General features: G+C 39.1%; 1 protein-coding gene across 1 annotated transcript in view; it reads left to right on the top strand.

The window, feature by feature from the left end:
- LOC126272590 (uncharacterized) overlaps positions 1-26,182 on the top strand; it is a 130,000-nt gene that overhangs the window by 5,155 nt on the left and 98,663 nt on the right. Inside the window, exons 2-5 of the mRNA XM_049975516.1 lie at positions 6,095-6,224; positions 6,301-6,398; positions 6,583-6,735; positions 23,509-23,633. Of these exons, the coding sequence (XP_049831473.1) occupies positions 6,095-6,224; positions 6,301-6,398; positions 6,583-6,735; positions 23,509-23,633 (506 nt within the window). The remainder of the gene's footprint in view (positions 1-6,094; positions 6,225-6,300; positions 6,399-6,582; positions 6,736-23,508; positions 23,634-26,182) is intronic.

Raw genomic sequence — 26,182 nt, 5'->3', positions numbered from 1 at the left:
TGCACTTCTCTCCAATATTAGATTGACAAAACCTTGGTCCCTCAGAATGTGTCCCATCAACTGATCCCATCTTTTAACCAAGTTGTGTCATAAATTTCTTTTCTCCCCAGTTTGATTCAGCACCTCATTAGTTATGTGATCTCCCCATTTGACCTTCTATATTCTTCTATAATACCTCATTTTGAAGAAAGCATCTATTCTCTTCTTATATGAACTGCTTATTGTCCACATTTCACTTCCGTACAAGATTACACATCAGAAAAATACCTTTAGCAAAGATTTTCTGACTAATCTGATAGTAGATGTTTTTCAGAAATTCTTTCCTTGCTATTGCCAGTCTGCATTTTATATCCTCTCTACTGCCAACAATCAAGGTGCATTTGATACACCAGTTGTTGCCTGATCATCAAAGTTCAGGAATGTCAAGCAGGTTAGTACTTGGATGAGTGGCTGTCTGGGAACACCAGGTGGTGTTGGCTCAGGGACATGGATGTCACTGAATTGGCTTCTAATTGAAACACTTGCACCCGGCCATTGAGCCCTACAACACTGTTACTATTACCCTGTCTACTTCAGCTGTCATCAGTTATTTTGCTGCTCAGATATCAAAACTCTTCTACTTCTTTTAATGCATTTTTCCCTATCTAATTCCCTCAGCAGTGCCTCATTTAATCTAATGACATTCCATTACCCTTGTTTCACTTTTGTTGATCCTCATCTTATAACCTCTTTTCAAGTCACTCTGCCTCTGACAGAATAACAATGTCTTTGGCAATTCTCAATTTTTTTTTCTTTGGTTTAATTTACTGCTTGCTCAGTGTTCAGATTGAATAACATAGGAAATAGTTTACAATCCTGTCTCAGTGCCATGTCAACTTCTGCTTTTCTTTCCTCTCCTTTGGTTCTTATAACTATTGCCTTATTTCGTAGAAGCTATGTATAACCTTTCGCTCCCTGTATTTTATCTCAACTACCTTCAGAATTTTGAAAGAGTGTATTCTACCCAACACTGTCAAAAGCTTTCTCTAAGTCTACAAACGCTATTAATGTAGACATGCCTTTCTTTAATGTACTTGTACGATAAGGTTTGCGATCAGTGTTGCCTCACGTGTTCTTGTTTTTCTCTAGGACCTAAACTGATCTCCTATCACAGCTGCCAGCATTTGCGTTCTTTGGAAATGGAATTATTAAATTGTTCCTGAACTCTGAGGGTATTTCAACTGTCTCTGATGTCTTGCACATCAGATGAAATAATTTTTTTCATGGCTGGATCTCCCAAGGATCTCAAAAATTCTGAAGGAATGTCATCTACTCCAGGGGCCTTGTTTTGACTTTGTTCTTTCCGTGCTCTGTCAAATTCTTCTTGCATATCACACTTCCCAAGCCATCTTCATCTACTTTTCAATTTCTGTAATATTAGCCGTAGGTTTATTTCCCTTATATAGACCCTTTTTATATTCCCTTCAACTTTCAGCTTTCCCTTCTTTACTTAGTACTTGCTTGCTATCTGAACTTGTGATACTCATACAACTGATTCCTTTTTCTTCAGAGGTCTCTTTAATCATCCTACAGGTGGTATGTATCTTTCTCTTCTACAGCCTTGCATTTGTCATATAACCATTCATGCTTGATAATTTTGCAATTTCTGCCAATCTCATTCTTTAGATGTTTTTAGTCTCTGTCACCTCTTCATTTGCTGCATTTTCATATTTTCTCCTTTTGTCAATTAAATTCAATATTTCCCATGTTATTCATGGATTTCTACTAATTCTCATCGTTTTACGTATTTGATCCTCTGCTGCTGCTGCTGCTGCTGCTGCCCCTGAAAATGTCTTAAAGTTTAAAATTTGATTTCAAAATCTGTGCCTTACCATTATATAATCAGTCTGAAACCTTCCATTGTCTCCAAGTCTCTGTTTCATTATTTTTCATGCAACTGGCTTTGTCAAAGTTTACAGTGGTGTCAAGTTTCATACAATAATCATTTACATATACAGAAAACAACTAGGTTATTTAAGAACTAAAAGATTTTCTTTATCACTCAGAAAAAAACATATATTACAATAATTATTTTCCATGAATTCTGCAATTAAATAGAATTCACTGTATTTCAACCAAGTTTTTAATATGTTCTTACATTTATGTAGCAGTACTGTATGAGCTGAGTGTGGTAGCTTAGTGAAAAATTCTCTTCCACATATATGACATACTCTTAAATCAAGTGTTAACAATGATTAAATTATGCTGTATGCAAAATATATGAGCTGCAATTAGTTGGCACTGAGTCAAATGCTTTTCAGAAATCAAGACTTGCTGCATCCACATGATTGTCTTAATTCATGGTGTTCAGTACGCCAAGCAAGAAAAGCATAAGTGGGTTTCACATGACGAATGTGTTTGAAATTTGTGCTGGTTCTCATGGTGAAGGTCACTAGGTTTGACATACCTCATTACATTTAAGCTTAGAGCATGTTTCAAGATTCTTTAATAGGAGATCTTGATACTGGACTACAGTTTGGTGATAACTTCTACTACCCTTCTTGTAAATGGGAGTGATATGTCCTTTTCTCAGCTATTGAGCACAGGTTTTTGTTCAATGGATCTACAATATTATGGGTAAAAGAAAGGCTATGTCAGTTGCAAATTGTGTATAGAATGTGACAGAGTCTTCGTTTTCTTCTTCTTCTCCTTCATCATCTCTCTCTCTCTCTCTCTCTCTCTCTCTCTCTCTCTCTCTCTTTTAAATGTTTGGTTCCTCAGATGCCGTAACTTCCAAAAGAAGTCATTTTCACTTTAGTAGGTATGCTAACTTATTTCAATGTGTTATGTATGCTGGTATAATGATAAACCCAGCATAAGAGTTGCACTTCTTCCATTTTACATATCATCTTTATATCAGTGATATTGTGCTCATACATACTAAGGTTGTGATAAATTCTATCAGGGACACCAACACATGTTACTTTTACCCCATACTGATATGTGGAATATATCATGCTAAATTAACTGATTACTAAATAACAAAATAAACTATTTATTTCAAAATAAAACAACAGAGAATGCAGGAAAATGAATTTTTTGAAAGAAATTAGACAGGATTCCATTGGGCCCAGGATCTTGTTCAATTTCTCAGCACTGCCAATAATAATATCAACACCATTCATCGTTTGAATGGTGCAAGAATGTACCTAGGGGTGGTATCATATCTTCCTTTGTAGAGTAACATTTGAGAACCAGTTCAGCACTTCTGCTTTTGTTTTGCCACCCTCAGTTTCAGTTCCTGTGTCATCTGTGAGATCGTGGGCACTAAGTTGGGTCGCACTGACTGCCTTTACATATGACCAGAATTTTCTTGGGTTTTGTGAGTGGTCTTTCGATAAGATTCTGATATGATAGGCTTAATGAATTATCCTTCTAACCAGTCAAATGCATTTCATACAACATCTATCTATAACTTATATGCTTTAGTTTACACATAATGTGCAGCAGTCACAGTTTCTGTAGCAATTTCTTTACAGAGATTGTATACCATAGAGGAACCCTTCAATAGCAAATTCTCTTCTGGGTACATACTTATCCAGTGCTTGGTCAACTATTTTTCTAAGCTTAAGTCACATTTCCTCTACATGCATGTGTTCAGAGCTAAATATTTCGAGGTTTTCCTTGTGGTATACAAAACAACTCTTTATCTATTTTACTAAACAATTAAACAATGGAGAATCCAGGATGAAATGCGACAATATTATCAGAAGGTAAGTTGCTGCTCACCATATAGCGAAGATGCTGGGTCGCAGATAGGCACAACAAAAAGACTCTCACATTTAAGGCTTTAGGCCATTGGCCTTCATCAACAATAGACACACATGCAATGCAACTCACACACATGACTGCAGTTGTGTGTGTGTGTGTGTGTGTGTGTGTGTGTGTGTGTGTGTGTGTGTGTGTGTGTGTGTGTGGGTGGGTGGGTGGGTGTCTATTGTTGATCAAGGTCAATGGCCGAAAGCTTTAATTGTAAGAGTCTTTTTGTTGTGCCTATCTGCGACTTAGGATCTCCGCTATGTGGTGATTAGCAACTTTCCTTCTCATAATATTGTTACTAAACAATTAAATCTTTCTACTTGTTTTATTTCTCCATTGTAATCAGGGTTGTTGTAACTGCCTTATGGTCATTAATATCAGTTTCAGAGTGGACATCCTCAGCTATATCAGGTCTGTTTGTTACATTAGATGTAGCATACTTTTGTGATGTATAGTCTTCTGAACTAACTATTCTAAGCAATTTTCAGGGAAAGCATTTAGTACTGTTTCACTGTCATCATGTCCAACATTTACAAAACTGTAGGTTTCATATCACAGTCTGAAGTTTATAGCTGGGAATAGTTGTAAGAAGTTCGTGAGGAGACACCCTTCCAGAATGTTTGGAAATTTTACTGTGAAATTTATGAATAAAATACAGGCTTGGAGAAATGGAATCTAACAATGAAATCGTACAATAATTTATGTTAAGCTAGCCTAATTTCACAGTTAATAGAGAACAGAGAAGTTATAATATGTACATAATCTTTTGATATTTGGTAAATAATTGTCCCTTTCATCTATATCAATAGCACTTTAATTTTATAAGATGCTAAACTTGTTGCTAAGCTTAATTTAGTAAGACCTACCTGCTTATTCTTGAAGGAATTATCATAATTTATGATTTCTGACTCCCTACCTGATAAGTCTACTTATTTCCGGATTTTAAAAAAACAAAGATTCCAAGACTTACCAAGCGGGAAAGCGCCGGCAGACAGGCACATGAACAAAACACACAAACACACACACAGAATTACGAGCTTTCGCAACTGGCAGTTGCTTCGTCAGGAAGGAAGGAAGGAGAGGGAAAAATGAAAGGATGTGGGTTTTAAGGGAGAGGGTAAGGAGTCATTCCAATCCCAGGAGCGTTCTTTATGCCTCAGTGGAATGTAATAATGAATATTTATGAAGTTTCAACATACTTTAAGAGTGAGGACCAGTAACTTGGATTACTAAATTTTATTTTTTCCAGTTTCTGTCAAAAATTTGTCTGTGTGGTTACTAGTTTTGGACTACATTGTCTGTTCTCTAACTATGGCTTGTAGTCCAAATCCAGTCAAATGCAATCTTTTGAATGCAATTGTGACTGCCTGAAACTGTAAAAAATAAAGTAATTTGGTCTTTTACATGTCCATTTTCCATCTATTTTCTTCTAGAGAATCATTTTAATTACAAACATGATGTTTCTCTTGGTAAAATTCTACTAACAAACAACCCCTGTCATTTCTGAAATCGTACCTAATCTTTCCCACTATCAAATGATTCCTTATTTTATGTAGAATATCTTGTGCTTACTTCTAAACAATTTTTTTTCTATTCTGCATGAGACTCCATCAACATTTTGAGTAGGCCACACCTGCCACTAACCAATTCCTCTTCCGTGCCTTCAGAAGAAGCATATGATTCTAAATACTTGGAGTAAAATATCTGTTTTGATGTACTTCTATGAGTTGTATCAGGAGATACATTGTTTAATAGTAATTACTCATTAGCCAGTTTACCTCTTTGTGAAATGAATAGTTCCTTGATAAGCAGTTGTAGGCACGTTTGCTAATCAGCTTTGTTGTATCTGATATGACTGAGTTTGAGATCTTGATCAGTACTTCTGTGTCATCAAAAAAAAAATTAAGTTATCAAACTTTTTTTTAACGTCCCTGGAACAGAAATTACAGAATTGGATGTTTTCTATCAATTGTGTAACTGAAAGGAGCCCACAATGCTGTAAGTAATTTTCATCATTGCCCATATTGCTTTAGTAGTGCTGTTATGACAGAAGTGATAAACCAAACTGCCACTCTGCTCATTACTGCTCACAACTCAAAACTCAATATTCTGTCTTTTTTTATTCTTATAGTGTTCCAGAGTATTGGTAAATCTGTGCTTTACTGCAGCCAATATCTTAATTTCTTGCATGCTAAGTATGTTACAGTCTCAGAGTTAACTCTGTTTCCTAAGCACCACGTGTTATCTTTGGACTGAAATTTGATGATGCAGTAATTTGTGCTCTTGTGTTCGGCAGGGTCTCGAATTTGTTATGGTAAAGGAGTTGGTACCACTTGATGGAGACTATGTATGTGAACTTGTAATTAAGTTGGTGCAAACTACTGAAGAGGATCAGTATGATCTCAACCGTTGCTTAGCCATTGAAGGTATTGAAAACTTGAATCTTTTACATAAATAGAAACTGAGCAACACTGTATTGATTTTTCTTTCTTTCTTTCACAGCTACATATAAAAACAATAAAGGATTGTGTTTCGATATTTATGAGTTCATGGGTATTTTACATGGGACAGAGCATTTCATAACGGTTCTCCAAGCCAAGGTTTGTTTTAATGTGTGTATAAACTAAAAGCAAGATTGACCATATACATGAACATTTTTGAGAATATATGTTGATTTTATTAATTGAAACATCTTATGAATGTATGATTTCAATGTATCTTCATTAAATTTTAAATATTTACTTTTTGCAGTAAAATGTGTTATGTCATATTTTTCTGTTCAAGATTGGAGGTCCTTGCATCATTATCCACCTCACAGATGACTCAGGACAATCAGTTACTTATTCTTGTACATATTGCATGGACAAAGGAAAATGGATTACAAATAACATGCCTCAACTGATCTTTCATCCATGCAAGCTGTTGTTTCAACTTCCAGTAAGCAAAAATAATTACTGAATAAAATCATTCACTTAGCCCTAGAGTGTATGTTTTATTAACTTAAATGGGGGTTAGGAGCTTTATACTGGACAACAAAATGCAAATTCTCTCCACCTTATAAAATCTCAGGCTTCCAACTGTGCTGAGTGGTCATAAATTCACCAGCTTTCTTCCAATTACCTCTCGACCATTGTCAAGTGGTAACTGATGGTCATGTGGTTGCTGCTTTCAACCATATGCTGGATGCAATGTCACCAATGCTCAGTCCATCGCTGTAGAAGTCAGTTTTTCCATACCACATCTACTGCACCTGCTTCAACCTCATGAGGGTTGAATTCAAAGCTCAATACTGTGCTCAACCTCAAACTACCATCTTCGTTGATGATGTTATCCAGTATTTTCACCTTTTAGCTTCATTAACTATACTATTTCTGAACCCATTATATTTTCTAATGATAGAGGTATTGTTGACTGCAATTTCATGTTTGTTTTCAATTCATTTTTCTGGTGATATTGAACACAATTATATGCCCATTTTCAATGCGGTTGCAAACACATCGTAAGTTCAATCAGCATTGTTCTATTGTGAACATGTTCCACCCAATTTAATATTGCTCATATTTTTGTGGTATTTTGTAAATGTAAGGAGTTGCGAGACCTACATTATCTTTCACAGGACTCACGAGTTGATGTAGTCTAGTTGGAGACTTGAAGCTTTACCTGTTATGTCTCTTTAGTAGCCATCTAACCTTCCCAGTCACTGAACCATAAAATGGCAAAACCCCAAACTTTTTAATTTCCTCATTGATGATGCTGTTCTTGGATAGCTCCTAAAATTGCTTGCAATATTTGTTTGCTGTTGTAGCCATTCTCACAAAAATCTTTTTGTCAGTGGTTTAATTCTTGTGTTAAAAGGTCAGAGATAGCTTCTACTTGACAAACCAAGGTCCTTAGAACTGTCTGCTTTTAAGGTAAGTGGTGGTGGTTAAAAGTGTGATAATGCTAGTACACATAAGTTGGTTTTCTATTCATACTGTGGCCAAGACATCCATCAGAACCTCCATCATGGACTTCTACATCGACATCTATATCTATACCCTGCAAACCACCACGAGGCACATGGTAGAGGATACGGTCCACTGTACCAGTTATTAGGGTTTCTTCCTGTTCTGTTCATGTATGGAGTATGGAACAAATGATTCTCTGGATGCCTCTGTGCATGTAGTAATTACTATAATAATATCCTCATCCCTATGTGAGTGAGAAACAGGAAATCGTAATAATTAGGGTGATTATAGTTAAAGTTAAACTTACAAACTGCTGTACAAATAACACCACTGGTCAGAATGACGTCAAATTGCAACGGAATACTACTGAAGAAGAAGGAAAACGTATGGCAGAAGAAAATAAATAGTTACAAAATGTAGCAATAGATGGTGTTGTAAGCATCAAAATTTATAGTGGTTGACTACAAATGACAAATGAATCATACAACCATGTGTAAGGTGTACATTTGACATTAAACAAATTGTACTATTCAGTGTCCATGGGCGTACAGTTGTGATACTGATAGTTATGTAAGTCCAGCCACTACGGCAAGGTCATATCACAATGTATGGGAAAAATCTGCTTTTAACTGCCATGAGGCTAAAAACTGCATAAAAAGCATCTCTCACATCGGTTTTTAATTTTCCTGAGACCAAAAGCTGCATAAAAAGAACCAATCACATCAGTTTTTTAATTGTCCTGAGGCCATAAACAACATAAAAAGCATCAATCATATCGGTTATTAATTGTCCAGAGGCCAAAAACTGCATAAAAAGCATCAGTTAAAACCAAATCAGATTATTAATTTCTGTGTGACTGGTGTAAAACATGTTCAATATGCTGTCTAACATTTTCTATGACAAGTTGAAATAAAGAAACAGCATGTTCCACAACTAACTGAAGTGTTTCTAGGGTCACATTCAGAATGTGTTGTGCAATGCATGCTTTCAATGCACCTCAGTTTGCAGTTGGAACACTGAACATAACATCTGTCAGATAGCCCTTCAGGCAGGAGTCACACAGATAAAGATCAGGTGATCAGGATGGCCAGGCTGTAGGGAAATGGTGGCTGATAATTCTAGCATTTCCAGTATGGTGCTTCAGCAGCTGGTTAACTGGATTTGCAATGTGTGGAGTTGTGCCATCTTGCATAAAAATGATCCAATCCACACATCCATGCTGTTGGAGAGCTGTAATGATGTGGGTGCACAAAAGACACTCATAGCACTCCCCAGTGATGGTACAGGTAACAGGATCGGAAGCACCTGTCTCTTGAAAAAAATATGGTCCTATGATAAATCATGCCATAAACCCACACCACACAGTGACCTTTTCAGGATGAAGTGGTACTGGTTGATTTGCATGTGGTTTTTCCATTGCCTATATTCGACAATACTGTGTATTGATATATCCAGTCAGATGGAAGTGGGCTTTGTCTGTCCACAAAATCTTCCACAGCCAATCATTGTCCACTTCCAAGTGAGCAAGATATTCTAAAGCAAACGTCTCTCTTGCTGGCAGGTCAATCATGACTCTACAAATCAGACTTTATCAGTAATTATAGTACAAGGCTACATCACCAGTTACAGTTACATTCTCAGCAAGTACACCAAGTCTTTTCATCCATACATGTATTTTTTCATCATTACTAACTTTACGACAGGAGCAGGTATACAATGTAAAAGGCATATTACTATATACATAACTAGGTCTAGGTTGGGTCTTAGCATCTATTCCACAATGCCAGTTCTTGTAAGCGATGACATCTCGGTCGGCGAATGATTCCAATCCAGGCAGTGAGGCATTCTCTCATCGGACGATAGCAAGAGTAAACCATCCACTTCCAGCCAGCCCATGCAAATCTATGTGAGAATGCCTCACTGCCTGGATTGGAATCATTCGCCGACCGAGATGTCATCGCTTACAAGACCTGGCATTGTGGAATAGATGCTAAGACCCAACCTAGACCTAGTTATGTATATAGTAACATGGCTTTTACATTGTATACCCACTCCTGTCGTAAAGTTAGTAATCATGCACATGATTAATTTTGATTGAATAGCAAAGAAGGATGTTTCGTAGGATTTTATGCACTGTGCTCATGGGTATGTCCAATGTTCAGGCAATTCTCTGGTCACTACATATTTGAACACCACCACTAGTCTCCTCTAGGTCACTGCTTCCACTGACATCAAATCAATTTGTTTCCTCCCTCTACCAGGTAGCACACCAAAGGAACTCATCTTTTCGAATTTCCTAATCACTTTCTCCAGACCCACGGCAGTCATCAGACCAATCCTTTTTTTAAATCCTTCAGTGTCTGGAACTTCTGCAGAGTGATGTGTGCACAGACATCATTCTTGTAATACTGTTTTACAAGCAGAGCATGATCCTGCATTGAGACTGTCATGGTGAACATAGCAGATGCAAATGGAGGAGAAGCCGTGCAAGCAGAGCATGATCCTGCATTGAGACTGTCATGGCGAACATAGCAGATGCAAAAGGAGGAGAAGCCGTAAACCCAGCATGTTTATACCAACTTCAATGGGTCGTGCGCATGGCAGATGTTTTCATTTACATATTCTGACACATACAATGCCATCTATTGATCAATTTTCACACTATTTTTTTTTCTTCTGCATTTTCTTCTTACATTTTCCCCCTTCTCCGATAATATTCCATTGCAATTTGACGGCATTATGACCAATGGTGTTATTTCCACAGCATTTTGAAAATTTAACTTAAATTATAATCTCCTTGTATTCCTAGAGTCATCATTTAAAACCGGTTCTTGAAACTTTGTTAACAGACTTTCTCAGGATAGTTTACATCTATCTTCACAAGTCTTCCAGGTCAGTTCCTCCAGTATTTCTGTGACATTCTCCCACAGATTAACAAACCTGTGACCATTCATGCTGCCCTTCTCTGTACACATTCAGTATCCCCTGTTAGTCCTATTTGTCATGGGTCCCACACACATTAGCAATATTCTATAACTGATCACACGAGTTATTTGTAATCAATCTCCTTTGTACACAGATTGCACTTCCCCAGTATTCTATCAATAAACCAAAGTGTACCACCTGCCTTACCCAAGATTGAATCTGTGAGATTATTACATTTCACATCCCCAAAAATTGTTTTGGGAAGCAAAATAATTGATGATGGTCAAAGTAAAGATGATATAAAATGTAGAATGGCAATGGCAAGGAACGTGTTTCTGAAGAAGAAAAATTTGTTAACATCGAGTATAGATTTAAGTGTCAGAAAGTCATTTCTGAAAGTGTAGCCATGTATGGAAGTGAAACATGAATGATAACTAATTTAGATAAGAATAGAATAGAAGCTTTCAAAATGTGGTGCTACAGAAGAAAGCTGAAGATTAGATGGGTAGATCACATAACTAATGAGGAGGTACTGAATAGAATTGGGGAGAAGAGGAATTTGTGTCACAACTTGACTAGAAGAGGGGACAGGTTGGTAGGGAATGTTCTGAGGCATCAAGGGATAACCAATTTAGTATTGGAGGGAAAAACCATAGAGGGAAATGAAGAGATGAATACACTAAGCACATTCAGGAGGATGTAGGTCGCAGTAGTTCCTTGGAGATGAAAACTCTTGTGCAGGATAGAGTAGCATGGAGGGCTGCATCAAACCAGTCTCAGGACTGAAGACCACAGCAACATGTTCTGGATTTTGATTCACAAACATTGTTGCTTGCAGGATGTACATAGAGTAGATGGTTAGTATTTTATGTTTTCTGAAGATTTCTCTACAAGGCTCTCTCCTGTTTAACTTAGCTACTACTTTTACAGCCTGTTTTTGTAGTCTGAAATGCCTGTCTGTACAGGCAGCTGGTTCCCCATCCCACATCTCACTATGAAGATGTGTATGTATCACTCCGAAGTATACACTACCGGCCATTAAAATTGCCACACCAAGACGAAATGCAGATGATAAACAGGCATTCATTCGACAAATATAATATACCAGCACTAACATGTGATTACATATTCACTCAATTGGGTGCATAGATCCTGAGAAATCAATATCCAGAACAACCACCCCTGGCCATAATAATGGCCTTGATACACCTGGGCATTGAGTCAAACAGAGCTTGCATGGCGTGTACAGGTACAGCTGCCCATGCAGCTTCAATACGATACCACAGTTCATCAAGAGTAGTGACTAGCGTATTGTGACGAGCCAGTCGCTCGGCCACCATTGACCAGATGTTTTCATTTGGTGAGAGATCTGGAGAATATGCTGGCCAGGGCAGCAATTGAACATTTTCTGTATCCAGAAAGGCCCATACAGGACATGCAACATGCAGTCTTGCATTATCCTGCTGAAATGTAGGGTTTCGCAGGGATCGAATGACGTGTATAGCCACGGGTCGTAACACATCTGAAATGTAATGTCCACTCTTCAAAGTGCCATCAATGCGAACAAGAGGTGACTGAGACATGTAACCAGTGGCACTCCATTACCATCACTCCAGGTGATATGCCAGTATGGTGATGATGAATACCAGCTCCCAATGAGCGTTCACTGCGATGTCACCAAACACGGATGCGACCATCATGATGCTGTAAACAGAACCTGGATTCATCTGAAAAAATGACGTTTTGCCATTCGTGCACACAGGTTCGTCATTGGGTACACGATTGCAGGGGCTCCTGTTTGTGATGCAGTGTCAAGGGTAACCGCAGCCATGGTGTCAGAGCTGATAGTCCATGCTGCTGCAAACGTCATTGAACTGTTCGTGCAGATGGTTGCTGCCTTGCAAACGTCCCCATCTGTTGACTCAGGGATCGAGACGTGGCTGCACAATCCGTTACAGCCATGCGAATAAGATGCCTGTCATCTCGACTGCTAGCGATATGAGGCCATTGGGTTCCAGAACGGCGTTCTGTATTACCTTCCTGAACATACAGATTCCATATTCTGCTAACAGTCATTGGATCTTGACCAACGCGAGCAGCAATGTCGCGATACGATAAACTGCAATCGCGATAAGCTACAATCCGAACTTTATCAAAGTCCGAAACGTGATGTTATGCATTTCTCCTCCTTATACGAGGCATCACAAGAACATTTCACCAGGCAATGCCGGTCAATTGCTGTTTGTGCATGAGAAATTGGTTGGAAACTTTCCTCATATCAGCACGTACGTGTCGCCACCAGTGCCGACCATGTGTGAATGCTCTGAAAAGCTAATCATTTGCATATCACAGCACCTTCTTCCTGTCGGTTAAATATCGAATCTGTAGCACGTCATCTTCATGGTGTAGCAATTTTAATGGCCAGTAGTGTATTTGTCTCAAGCTATCATGGTCCAAGAAGGCTGAGACCATTTTCAATAGATACATATTTGTACTGATTTTCTTACAGACATGGTCTCCATGTACTTTCCATGACAGGTGTTCAACAATTGTACCCAAAAATTTGTGTTTGTTTGAGCTAACTGGCTCCTCATCACAACATCATATATTGGGCTAAAATACTCTCCATTGTATAAAAATAAAACTACATAAAATGTTCTAGAGTAGAGCCAGTGCTGTACTTTCAAAAAAATGGGAAATCGGATGTATCGAGTCATGTCAGGAACAGACATGAATAATAAACTGTGTATTGTGGTTTATTCACATAATGGTGGCAATCCATATGATTTGTATACAGGAAACACATAAAAAATTTATATTACAATTACAATGAGTTTAAAAACTTATAAATGATAATATAACACTAAAATGATACTTATATAAATAGCTTCTCTCTCTCTCTCTCTCTCTCTCTCTCTCTCTCTCTCTCTCTCTTTCTCTCATAGTGGGATATGTAACATATGTAACAAACTGTATCCACCTGAGATTATTAGTTCATCCTACATGAAATCATTCACTGAGTAATAGGATTTCAGCATCAGTGCCTCACATAGTTTTATTTTCAGTGCATCCACATTAACTGGATCTCTTTTGATTTATTATAAGTTTTCATTTGTACTGAGGTGGCTGGAAATACAGTTTGAGGTGGCAGGTGGGAAGCATAAAGTTTCTTTTTGTTTCTGGTATCATGTGTGTGTGAGCAAAATTGTTCACCCTCAAATAATTCCTGTTTGGTGTAAAAGAAGATAATAATCTCATAAATACACACAGATAGGAGCATCAGTATTTTAAGCTTTCTAAATAATGGATGATTTGGTTCAGTACAAATATTTCAAATGAATTTTTTTCTATACCAGCATCTTTAGAATCTGGACTATGTTAGCTGAACTTCCCCAAAAAGCAACACCATATCTAATAATGGATTCAAAGTAGTTTGTGTGATGCTACATTTGGTTTGTGCATGCCAGTTGCAATACGTAATATTTACACTGAAAATATAAAGATGCCCAATTTATTAGCTTGATACTCAATGTGTGACTACCAGCTCCAATTGTTATTCTAATTTAATTCTAAGAATTTAACTGAGTCAGTTTTTTCTATGCCTCAGTTGTTGTCAATAACTATGTTCTGCTGCCATTTAGACTGTTTGGTTTCAAACTGTATTATGTGAGTCTTGGATTTAAGCTATTTAGCTGAAACCAAGTTTCTAAAGTACTGAGGCTAATGATCAAAGGTTTGGTACTTTTTTCTGCATCTTGATTTTCACCTAATAGCAAAGTTTTATCCAGGAAAAGAACTAATGGGGAGCCAACATTCAATGGTAAATCATTAACAGTGGTGGGAAATGGGACTGGGGCTAGCATGGAGCCTTATGGAAAATCCTGAGCTCTTTGCTTTCTGTTTGACATGTGAGATTTAAGCCATTGTATGGCACTGCCCATAATGCAACACTCATCAAGTCTGTAAATAACCATGATATGGCTGCCGCCTTATTGCTCCTGTCTAATGATGTGCTTATTTTCTCAACAAAGTAGTGTATGATGTCTATGGTGTTTTCCCCCTTGTTGAAAACCAAACTGATTGTTTGGTATAATGAAATATTTTGCAGTGAAGTTTTGAATTTGAGTAACATCAATATTTTCAAATGAGTATTTTAAATATGACTGGAAGTATTGAGGTTAGATTAAATTGCCCATGACCTTTCATGATTCCTTTTCGAAAAGTAGTTTAATATTGCCATACTTCAGTGCCTCTGGGAAGCAGCTCTCTTCAGAACACTGATTTATTGCTTGAGCTAGGGGCTTTGTAATAATGTTGTGTACTTCTTTAGCATATCAATTACCATTTGGCTGCCGGCTCTTGCTGTGCCACCTGCGCCTTTTTGTCAGTCAACTTATTAACCCTTTGATGCATGAGTGGCTGGATTTGCAAAAATGCGTGAGAGGGGTCGTTAAGACCCCTACCTTGGAACAAGTACTAAATGTTGTTATTAAAAAAGATATTATCAAAATTAGAAGAGGCTGGTGATACAGAATTGATAAGAAAGTATTTATTATGATATTGTGACCTTTAATTTTAGTACAATATGAAATGCAGTATTATAAATTACATTATAATTTTCCCTGAACTGAGTAACTAACCCTCAATTTTATTGATAACACAACAGAAGATATGCTCACGTAAAGTACCACACCTTACAAACAATTTCGTTTTGTTCATTGCAAATAGTTTTTACGCATTTGCAGAATAATTGGCCACTTTTTCTGTCTAATCAATGTGGGAAAACGAGGCATCTTTTTGATGATCTTCCCTTTTCTGCAATCTTCATCTGTTGGCGAGTAGCTTTATTCTGGATGTTTCAGTGGTTGATTCTCATCTCTAGATGATTTTTTCCCCCTTTTATCAGATCTGCCTTCCAGGTGGGTTGGGATGTTGTGAAAATGTGCACAAGATATGTATTGCTACTACAGCCAATAAATTTGTCCGTAAGACAAAATACCTTCTTTTTGACTGTCTTTTTCAGGTATTCATGCCTTCTGGTCAACAAGATCAACTCTTGATTTACATTCACTTCTCTATATGTGGATAGAACTTCCTATTTGCTCTGTTACATTTACCTCTTACTGGAGCAGGTGGTTCATTCAGGATGCTAGAAGACACGGGTTCATTATCCTGGAGACTGTCTATATCCTAATCTCTACTACCTCCTTTTTCATCTTCAAGCCATTCAATAATAGCTGATTAAAAATTTCAATCAGTTTTCTGACTTCAGATAACGCAGGTACTATGGCATCCATGTTCTTAGTAAAAATTTAAAGTTAATTGACTAATTATTCCATTTATTAAAAAAACGTATGTTCATCTGAAAGTATTTTGACACTGGCAATGTGGAGTAAAACCAACTCAGCAGGCATTGGAAAAATGACTTTTAAACAGGTGCCACTAATTATGAGCCACCAGCAATTAACTATACACTAAAGGCACAGTTTAAAAAAATTACTTACAGTTAGCAAAGTTCACAGAGAAATTCTTTTTAACTACATGACCTTTAAACAACTGCCACTCCACTGTCACTCTATAAACAAGTGCAGAGCTTTAAAAACAATTAACAGTCACTGAAGAGTGAGCTACAGTTAACCAAAGTTCCCTGATCACATTTTAAGCAAACTACCTTTAAACAGCTGTTATTAATTACAAACTCACTGTCATCCAGTAGACAGTAAAATAAAAAACTAAATAATTAACAGTCACTGAATAAGCAGCTACAGTTAGTTAAAATTTGCTTTTCTGATTTTAAGCAAATGACTTACAAATAGCTACTATTAATTATGAACCCACTGTCATTCAGGACACACAGAAGGTACAGACTTATAAAAACAATTAAGAGACATTGAATAGGCAGCTACAGTACCCAAAATTTGCTGGTTAGAAAGTAAGTGAACGATTTTAAAACAACTGCTGTTAATTATGAACCCAGTGTCATACAGGACACATACATGGTACATAATTTTAAAACAATTAACAGCCACTGAACAGACTGCTATGGTTAGCCAAAATTCACCACCAGTTTTAAACAAATGACATTTAAACAGCTGCTATTAATTATGAGTGGTGATTGCATAAACCCAACAAGGTGGCAGGGGGTGGGGAGAGAGGAAGGGAGGGGGAGGGGAGAGAAAGGGACGAGTGAGAGGTAAGGACATACATGTCAGTGTGCTAAGCTGCCCAAGCACCCTGGTGGTCAGGCAGCAGTCAAAGCTTCAAGATGACGGTCGTAGTATGGCCCAGCTTTTCAAACATGACAGGCTGGCCCAAGTGGGTTTAAAAACAGCTGTACAGGTCTGATCATCCAAAAGAAGTCACATTTTTATGTTACGTGGAACCTCTTGAAACGGGACCACTACCATAACCATTCTTCTGTTACACAGCAATGGATAGTGTTGTAGACACACCTCCTCCTGCTGGGTGCTGTGCCTGTAGATCAATGCCTAAGGCTGATGGAGGTGGATGCTAATGTCCTAGACATGATTCTTGGTTGTAGCTGTGGCCTGTGCCACAACAAAGACATCTGGAAAGTTATTTAGAAATTTTTCAAAGTTTTCATTGCTTGAAGTACAATGATCAAAAGTTCATTTTTCTCTCTTTCAGATTATTATTAAACATTAACAAGTTTTCTTTGCCAAAGGTACTTCTCATATGGGTTTTCAAACTTGTAATGTTTTTTGTGCCTGTGGAAGTTTGTGGATATTGTCTTCCACAAAGCCTAGTTGTTTTTATCACTAAGTAAATGACACATTTGTTGTCTCATCACATAGGTGTGAAAAACTGAAAAAGTGTTTGAAACATCTCACTAGCATCCATGATCAAATGACATTCACAATGATCGAAATTGAGAATGACAGCACTTTGCTGTTCTGTTATGTCCTCATTTGCTGAAAACCCAGTGGACGTGTCAGCCTGCAACGTTACAAATAGGATTGAACCTGACAGGTCAGCTGTGGGCTGGCATGAATGTTTCGTGGGGTGGCCAGCAGTCAGACTGACTGTGATAGGCGAGCTGAGTCGAAATAAAGGTGGCTAGCAAGCCACGAGGCCCAGCAGACATTAGGGTTTTCCCAGGCAGAAAGAGCGGTGTGTTCCAGTGACATTGTCATGGGATGATCTATGACGGAGGGATCTGTCACTAGAGAAGTCATCATTAATATAACATTAAGGAACATATGAAAAATTTGTAGCAAGTATGGTAGGGAAAAAACCAACCCACCAGTTTTGGAACCACAGCAATGGGATGAGCTCATTGAACATAAATATATGTTCATGTTATAATAGTTAAAATGTTCTTAACATTATGCCATTATTGTTTATAAAACGTTGTACCAACTGAATCCACCATGAAAGTCAGACTTGCAATACACCAGATGAAAGGGGATAATGCCCGCAATAAAATGAACATGTTATTTTTCGAATTAAACAAATGTAAAAATATTTATAAAGAATTTAGTTTATTTACATAAACAGTGCTGTAACTAAGAAATCTTCCTCAGAGACACAAATGATCTTATCAGCACAAGTTTCCTTCTCTAATACTCCAGTAACTTTCAATGTGTATTGGAAACACTTCCTTGCCACCAATTGCTCCAACGAAAGCTAACCCAATCCCAACATTGAACCCTGCCTCTCCCAGTTCATATTACCATCCAACTGTGATCCTCCCTCCCTCCCCCACCTAACCACCCCCTGGTCACCTTCCAGGAATTCCTCCTTACCTCCATCTTGGCCTCATCACCCTTCCCCAGGTTCCCTGCTCAGAACACCAACCTTACAGAACCTCAAAAAAAATCCTGAGCTAATCATCATTCGTGCAGACAAATGTTACACCACTGTTGTTATGAGTCACAGTGACTACCTGGCAGAAGGGCTCTGCCAATTATCTGACTCCTCCACTTATAAACTCTGCCAGAGTGATCCCGTCCCAGAAGTCCAACGTAGCCTCCACTCTCTGCTTAATACATTAGGTCCTTCTCAGAGCCTCTCCACTGAGTCCATTTCTTTCTTCACCTCTACGACACCCTGTGCTCCAATCTTCTCTATACTCCCCAAACTCTAAAGACCCAACAATCCTAGATGCCCCTTCTAGCTGGTTATTGTACCCCCACTGAAGGAATTTTAGTCTCCATTGACGAGCACCTCCAACCAACTTTGCATAATGTAGCCTCTCATGTCAAAGATACCAACCACTTCCTTCACTGACTCTCCATCGCCTCCACCCCTTTACATCCTGAATACCAACTCGTCACTGTTGACACCACCTCCCTTTATACCAACATCCCTCATGCCCATGGTCTTACTGCTACTGAAGACTACCTTGCTCTTCAGACTCCAAACCTACTACCTCATTTCTCATACACCATGAGCACCCACATGGCACTCTCCTTTTTCCAACCTGTTTATGAGCCATCTAGAGCAGACCTTCCTAACCTGCCAAAACGCTAAACCCCTAGTCTGTTTCAGGTTCATTGATGATATCATCATGATCTGAACTCAGGGCCAAGATGCCCTATCTTCATCCCTTCACAGCCTCAACAACGTACCTCCCATCCACTTCAACTAGTCCTCCTCAACACAGCATCCCACCTTCCTGGACGTTGACCTCCTCATCCCAGATGGCTCCATCCACACCTCTGTCCACATTAAATTGACCAACCACCAACATTTCCTACATTTTGACAGCTGGCACCTCTTCCATGCCCAAGAAGCCCTCCTGGCAAGAACTCCCATGCTCAGTATTCTGAGGGTCTCACCAAGGCCTACACAGATAAGTACTATCCCTCACATCTAGTCTGCAAACAGATCTCCTGTACCATTTAACCAAACACCCCCAATCCTTCCACACCCTCAAGAACCATCTACAAAGGAGCGCTCATTCATCATCCAATGCCACCCCCCCCCCCCCCCTTCCCAGGACAGAAACAACTGAACCACATCCTTCGTCAGAGTTTTGATTAGCTGTAACCATGACCACCCAACCTCCACAACATGCTGTTCCATTCATTTGCTGCTCTAAATCCCAACCCCTTGCCACAAGGATCATATCCCAGCAGAAGACCCAGGTGCAACATCTTCCCAATCCACCCACCCAGCACTTTCTACCGCAGTCTTGTCATACACTTATCATACTCCATCAGAGGACAGGCCACCTGTGAAAGCAGCACTGTCATACACCATACCTGCTGCAATCATCACCAAGCTTTTTATATTGATATGATCCCTCACCAGCTGTTCACCAGGATGAACGACCACTGCCAAACTGTGGCAAAGAGCAAAGTAGTCCGCCCTGTGGTACAACATACAGCTGAACATAACATGCTTGATTTCGATGGCTGCTTCACTACCCGAACCTTCTGCATCATCTCCTCTATCATCAGCTTTTCTGATGTGAGTTATCTTTACATCACATTCTCTACTCCTGAAATTATCCCAGCCTCAACCTACAGTAAACCCCTGCTCCCACATTCTCCATCCATCAGTTTCCACCCTCTCTGTCCTATCACCTCCTCCCTATTCTCATCTCCCTTCCTCTTTGTGTGCCAATCTTTGCCAACTCACCCTGCTGTCTTTTCCCTTCCCTGCTCCTCTCCTTTTTTGCTCCCTGTTCTTCCCTCCCCCAACCACTCTTCCCCATCTCTTTGCGTCTCAGCCTGCCAATGCTGTGCCTGTTCGCAGTCTAGCCCTCCATGCTCCACTCGACAGCACTCTTCTCTCTCCCCCCCCCCCCCCCCCACCCTTCCCCTCCTCCCACTTGTACCCTGCTATCCTTTCCCCTTCCCCACTTCCCCACCCCCTAGATGACAATCGCATTGTGGTCCATGCTGTCAGAGATGGCTGTCATGTGTGTGTGAATGAAAGTGTGTGTGTGTGTTTTAGTGAAGAAAGCTTTGGCCGAAAGCTATGTGTAAGTGTCTTTTTGTTGTGCCCGTCTACAAATCAGCAGGTAAGGTGAGCAGCAATCTATCTTATTCTTATACTGTTAAGCTTGCATTTTTTGCCATTTTTTGGTCCTGTGACAGGCTAGATTAGTTGCTTCATGGAGAAATATAACATTAAGTCTATCTCCAGGCTCAGTCTAATACACATAAGCTCATGAGGCCTGTGAAAGATAATGTAATCCTGGTGATAAAAGAACATCTTGTGTGTGAAGACAATTTTATGGCGGACAAACCATTCACAAGCTAAAACAATGCTGGAAAGAACATAACAGTTATCTGTGACTGTAATGTCCAGAGAAACCTCTGGTACCTGAACATGCATTGGAAAACTGACAACACCTCTATCATCATGGGCTTCTGACTAGCATGCTCACAGAAGCTAGAAAAACTACAATATCTGATAACACTATCAATAAAGATGGCATTTTATAGCAGAGCACTGCAAGGAACTTGTCCATTGGAAGGTTAAAGCATAAGTGGTAGGTGGGGATCCTAAACAGTGAGTTACTACTTAATGGTCAAGGGATACTCCACCAAAAACTAATGAATGTGTAACTCATTCATGTGGGAAGAAGCCGAGAACAGTCAGATCTTGCTGGGTCCATGAATATCACTAAAATATTTCCTAAAACAATGTCCAGGATAGAACAACAACAATGTAGAAATGGTAGATCGCTAATCACCTCCTAAAGGAGGCATTGAATTGCAGGTAGGCACAACAAAAAAGAGTGCTAAAATATTTAAGCTTTCATACAAAGTCCTTCTCCTGAAGCAGAAAACACACACACACAAAAAGCACAAATGACACATATATGGCCACTTTCTCCAGGCTCTGTGAGCTGACTGTGATTGCACCTGACGTGAGCAGCAATCTGCTTCAATATCTTTGATTGTGCCTGTCTGCAATTCAGTGCCTCCTCTAACTGATGAGTAGCAATCTAGCCTTTCCATATCACTGTTATTCTATGCCTCATTTCCTATTGTTTGATTCTGCCCAGTGGCTTTCCTTCCATTCCACAATCCAGTGGTGTTTCCCTTTGTTACTATTTTCTCTAGCCCATTATTTTACTCAGTATTCATCCGTTTCTTTCTCTTCTTTCCTATGTTTTATTGTCACATTTGAAACTGCATGTGCTCTGATGAGAGCACATTGCAGCTTACATCAGATGGTGTCATAGTCAGGCCACAGCACCTGAGAACAGTGGTCATGTGCTTGTGTGAATGTGTGTGTGTTTTCTACATCAGAAGGAGGACTTTGTCTAAAAGCTTAAATATTTTAGCAGTCATTTACACTACTGGTCATTAAAATTTCTACACCATGAAGATAACGTGCTACAGACACAAAATTTAACAGACAGGAAGGAAGATGCTGTGATATGCAAATGATTAGCTTTTCACAGCATTCACACAAGGTTGGTGCCAGTGGCAACACCTACAACGTGCTGACATGAGGAAAGTTTCCAACTGATTTCTCATACTCAAACAGCAGTTGACCCATGTTGCCTGGTGAAACGTTGTTGTGATGCCTCTTGTAAGGAGAGATGCGTACCATCACGTTTCTGACTTTGATAATGGTTGGATTGTAGCTTATCATGATTGCGGTTTATCGTATCGCGACATTGCTGCTCGTGTTGGTCGAGATCCAATGACTGTTAGCAGGTTATGGAATCAGTGGGTTCAGGAGAGTAATACAAAATGCCGTGGTGGATCCCAATGTCTCATATCACCAGCAGTCAAGATGACAGGCATCTTATCTGCATGGCTGTAACGGATCGTGCAGCCACGTCTCGATCCCTGAGTCAACAGATGGGGTTATTTTCAAGACAACAACCATCTACACTAACAGTTCGATGATGTTTGCAGCAGCATGGACTATCAGCTTGGAGTCCATGGCTGTGGTTACCCTTGAGGCTGTATCACAGACAGGAGCTCCTGCGATGGTGTACTCAATGACAAACCTGGGTGCACAAATGGCAAAATGTCATTTTTTCGGATGAATGCAGGTTCTGTTTACAACATCATGATGGTTGCATCCGTGTTTGGTGACATTGCAGTGAACACACATTGGAAGCATGTATTCGTCATCGCCATACTGGCATATCACCCGGCGTGATGGTGTGGGGTGCCATTGGTTACACGTCTCGGTCACCCGTTGTTCACATTGACGACACTTTGAACAGTGGATGTTACATTTCAGATGCGTTACAACCCATGGCTCAACCCTTCATTCGATCCCTGTGAAACCTTACATTTCAACAGGATAATGCACGACCACATGTTGCAGGTTCTGTATGGGCCTTTCTGGATACAGAAAATGCTCAACTGCTGCCCTGGCTAGCACATTCTCCAGCTCTCTCACCAATTGAAGACATCTGGTCAATGGTGGCCGAGCAACTGGCTCGTCACAATAAGCCAGACACTACTCTTTATGAACTGTGGTATCATGTTGAAGCTGCTTGGGCAACTGTACCTGTACACGCCATCCAAGCTCTGTTTGACTCAATGCCCAGGTGTATCAAGGCCATAATTATGGCCAGAGGTGGTTGTTCTGGGTACTGATTTCTCAGGATCTATGTACCCAAATTGTGTGAAACTGTAATCACGTCAGTTCTAGTATAATATATTTGTCTAATGAATACCCATTTATCATCTGCATTTCTTCTTGGTGTAGCAATTTTAATGGCCAGTAGTGTACATTGTGCCTGCATGAAACTCAACAACTCCTCTATAAGGTGAGCAGCAATCTATCCTTTCCACAATGTTGTTAAAATAGTTTTTTAAATTTCACTCACAGATTAGAAAATAGCAGTATGTGGGTCTAAAAATCTGTTTTGTCACACTTTATTCCATAGGTTCTGATACAGGAAGAGAATGTTAAAGAAATGGAGTACAAGATCATCAATTACTTGCAGAAGCTTTGCATCTTTAAGCATCACATTCTAGTATCATTCATTTTAGATGGAAGAACAATAACCAGGTAACTAACTACATAACCTATGATTTAGAATAAGCGTGGCGTGGTTGCAATATTCATTGCACTCACACAAAGCCAGTCAGGAATATAAAGGAAAGTCCAGAAGCACATCAGACTATATACATAGATAGCCACATAATTTTCACACCCACAAACACAGAGTTTCAACACAATAATTAAGTGATTTAAAAACTTTCCTCAACAAATAATTGCTTATGTGATGTCTGTTCAATTCATTGAGAATTAATTGGAACTTAGTCAAGTGTCACCGAACCAAGCCTTTGCTTACCATTATTTGTCAGAGTGTTTGTGAGTGTGTGTTTGATGGGGAAAAGGGGAGGGATTTGAGAATTCATTCAGCATCAAGTTATTTCAAGTTCGTCATTAGCATTGCTGGTCGTGAAAACATTGAGGAAAACATTTAATGAACACAATCTGTTTTATTACCAGACAGTGATCTGCTTATAAAAAATAATACATGTAATATTCTACAAATGGTACTTACATGAATGTCAAAAACATTTCCCTGTTGAAGATTTTATTATGTGCCTGTGTTGAGTGTCAGGGAAAAGAACAAAATACCATGTTAAAATGTTTAGAAATAATACAGAATCTGTCTAAAGATCAAGGAATGCTTTCACAACAGACTTTAGACTCCACATATGCCATAACTAATTACCAGGACACATTGTATAGCGGTCTGAGATCATCTAATTCTGCAAGAGATAATCAGCTTTCAACATTAGCCACCATATAATTTTTGCTTTTCTTGGAAAATAGGCCAGGAGAGGAGGAATAAGCTCCTACTACCCAAACTCCAAGTTTCATGTGGTGCAGTGGCAAGTAGATGAGGTATTTTCCCCGGTAATATAGCAGTGTGAATAAGAGAAACTCATATTTTGTGCAGCTTGCAAGGGAACTACGGAGTTTAAGACAAATATCCAAAGATAATGAATGAGTAAATGTTTTGCATAATGATCTCCAGTTGCCTTGTAAAATGAAAGATGTGCACAACAGTAAGTTCTGTTCCTCTCCTGCAATAAAAATTTCACACCTCACAAAAATACAACATTAAAAATAAAGTACATAGCAATGGTCCTGTGGTAACTTCTGAGTTTTTTCATTCATTTATTTGAATATTGTGTTCTATATATTCCATCACAGAGGAGAGGCTTAAGGATGTGGAATGAGTTAAATATTACAGTAACAAGCAAAAGCAGCCACTATGGACTACTACCTATTACTGTTGCTGAGATATGATTCCAACCTTGCAGGAGGACTACCTTTTAACACCATAATGTCCTAGTTTTCCTATAGAAACTTATAATCTTTGCAATCTAAAGCCTTGGTAAGATCACAGAAAAGTCAACATGGTAATTTATCTAATTAAGTTCTACTATATATGTGTTCATGAGATCATACATTGTTTTCTCTGTAGAGAATCATTTACAGAACACCCACTGAGATGTTAGTGTCAGAAAATTGATTCTATATCCTGTTATAAATGACCTTCTCAGAAATTTTTAGAACATAGAAAGGGTCAAGATGGGTCTATAATTAATCACCACTATTTTATTCCCATTTTTATAAATGGATATTACTGCTACATACACTATGTGATCAAAAGTGTCCGAACACCTGGCTGAAAACGACTTACAAGTTCATGGTGCCCTCCATAAGTAATGCTGTAATTCAATATGGTGTTGGTCCACCCTAAGCCTTGATGACAGCCTCCAGTCTCACAGGCAAATGTTCAATCAGGTGCTGGAAGGTTTCTTGAGGAATGGCCGCTCATTCTTCACGGAATGCTGTACTGTGGAGAGGTATCGAAGTCAGACAGTGAGGCCTGGCATGAAGTAGGCATTCCAAAACATCCCACAGGTGTTCTATAGGATTCAGGTCAGGACTCTGTGCAGGCCAGTCCATTAAAGGGATGTTATTGTAGTATAACCACTCTGCCACAGGCCCTGCATTATGAACAGGTGCTCGATCATGTTGAAAGATGCAATCACCATCCCCGAATTGCTCTTCAACAGTGGGAAGCAAGAAGGCATTTAAAACATCAATGTAAGCCTGTTCTGTGATAGTGCCATGCAAAAAAACGAGGGGTGCAAGACCCCTCCATGAAAAATGCAACCACACCATAACACCACAACCTCCAAAATTTACTGATGGCATTACACGTGCTGGCAGATGACATTCACGGGACATTCACCATGCTCACACCCTGCCATCGGATCGCCACATTGTGTACTGTGAGTCATCACTCCACGCAACATTTTCCACTGTTCAATTGTTCAATGTTTATGCTCCTTACACCAAGCGAGATGTTGTTTGGCATTTATTGGTGTGATGTGTGGTTTATGAGCAGCCGTTCAACCATGAAATCCAATTTCTCTCACCTCCCACCTAACTGTCATAGTACTTGCAGTGGATCCTGATGCAGTCTGCAATTCCTGTGTGATGGTCTGGATAGATGTTTGCCTATTACACATTACGACCCTCTTCAACTGTCAGTGGTTTCTGTCAGTCAACAGACGAGGTCGGCCTGT

The sequence above is a fragment of the Schistocerca gregaria genome, chromosome 5, assembly GCF_023897955.1.
Source record: "Schistocerca gregaria isolate iqSchGreg1 chromosome 5, iqSchGreg1.2, whole genome shotgun sequence".
In the NCBI taxonomy this organism is placed as follows: domain Eukaryota; kingdom Metazoa; phylum Arthropoda; class Insecta; order Orthoptera; family Acrididae; genus Schistocerca; species Schistocerca gregaria.
The sequence above is the reverse complement of the archived record's forward strand: the minus strand, read 5'-3'. Positions and strand labels throughout refer to the sequence as shown.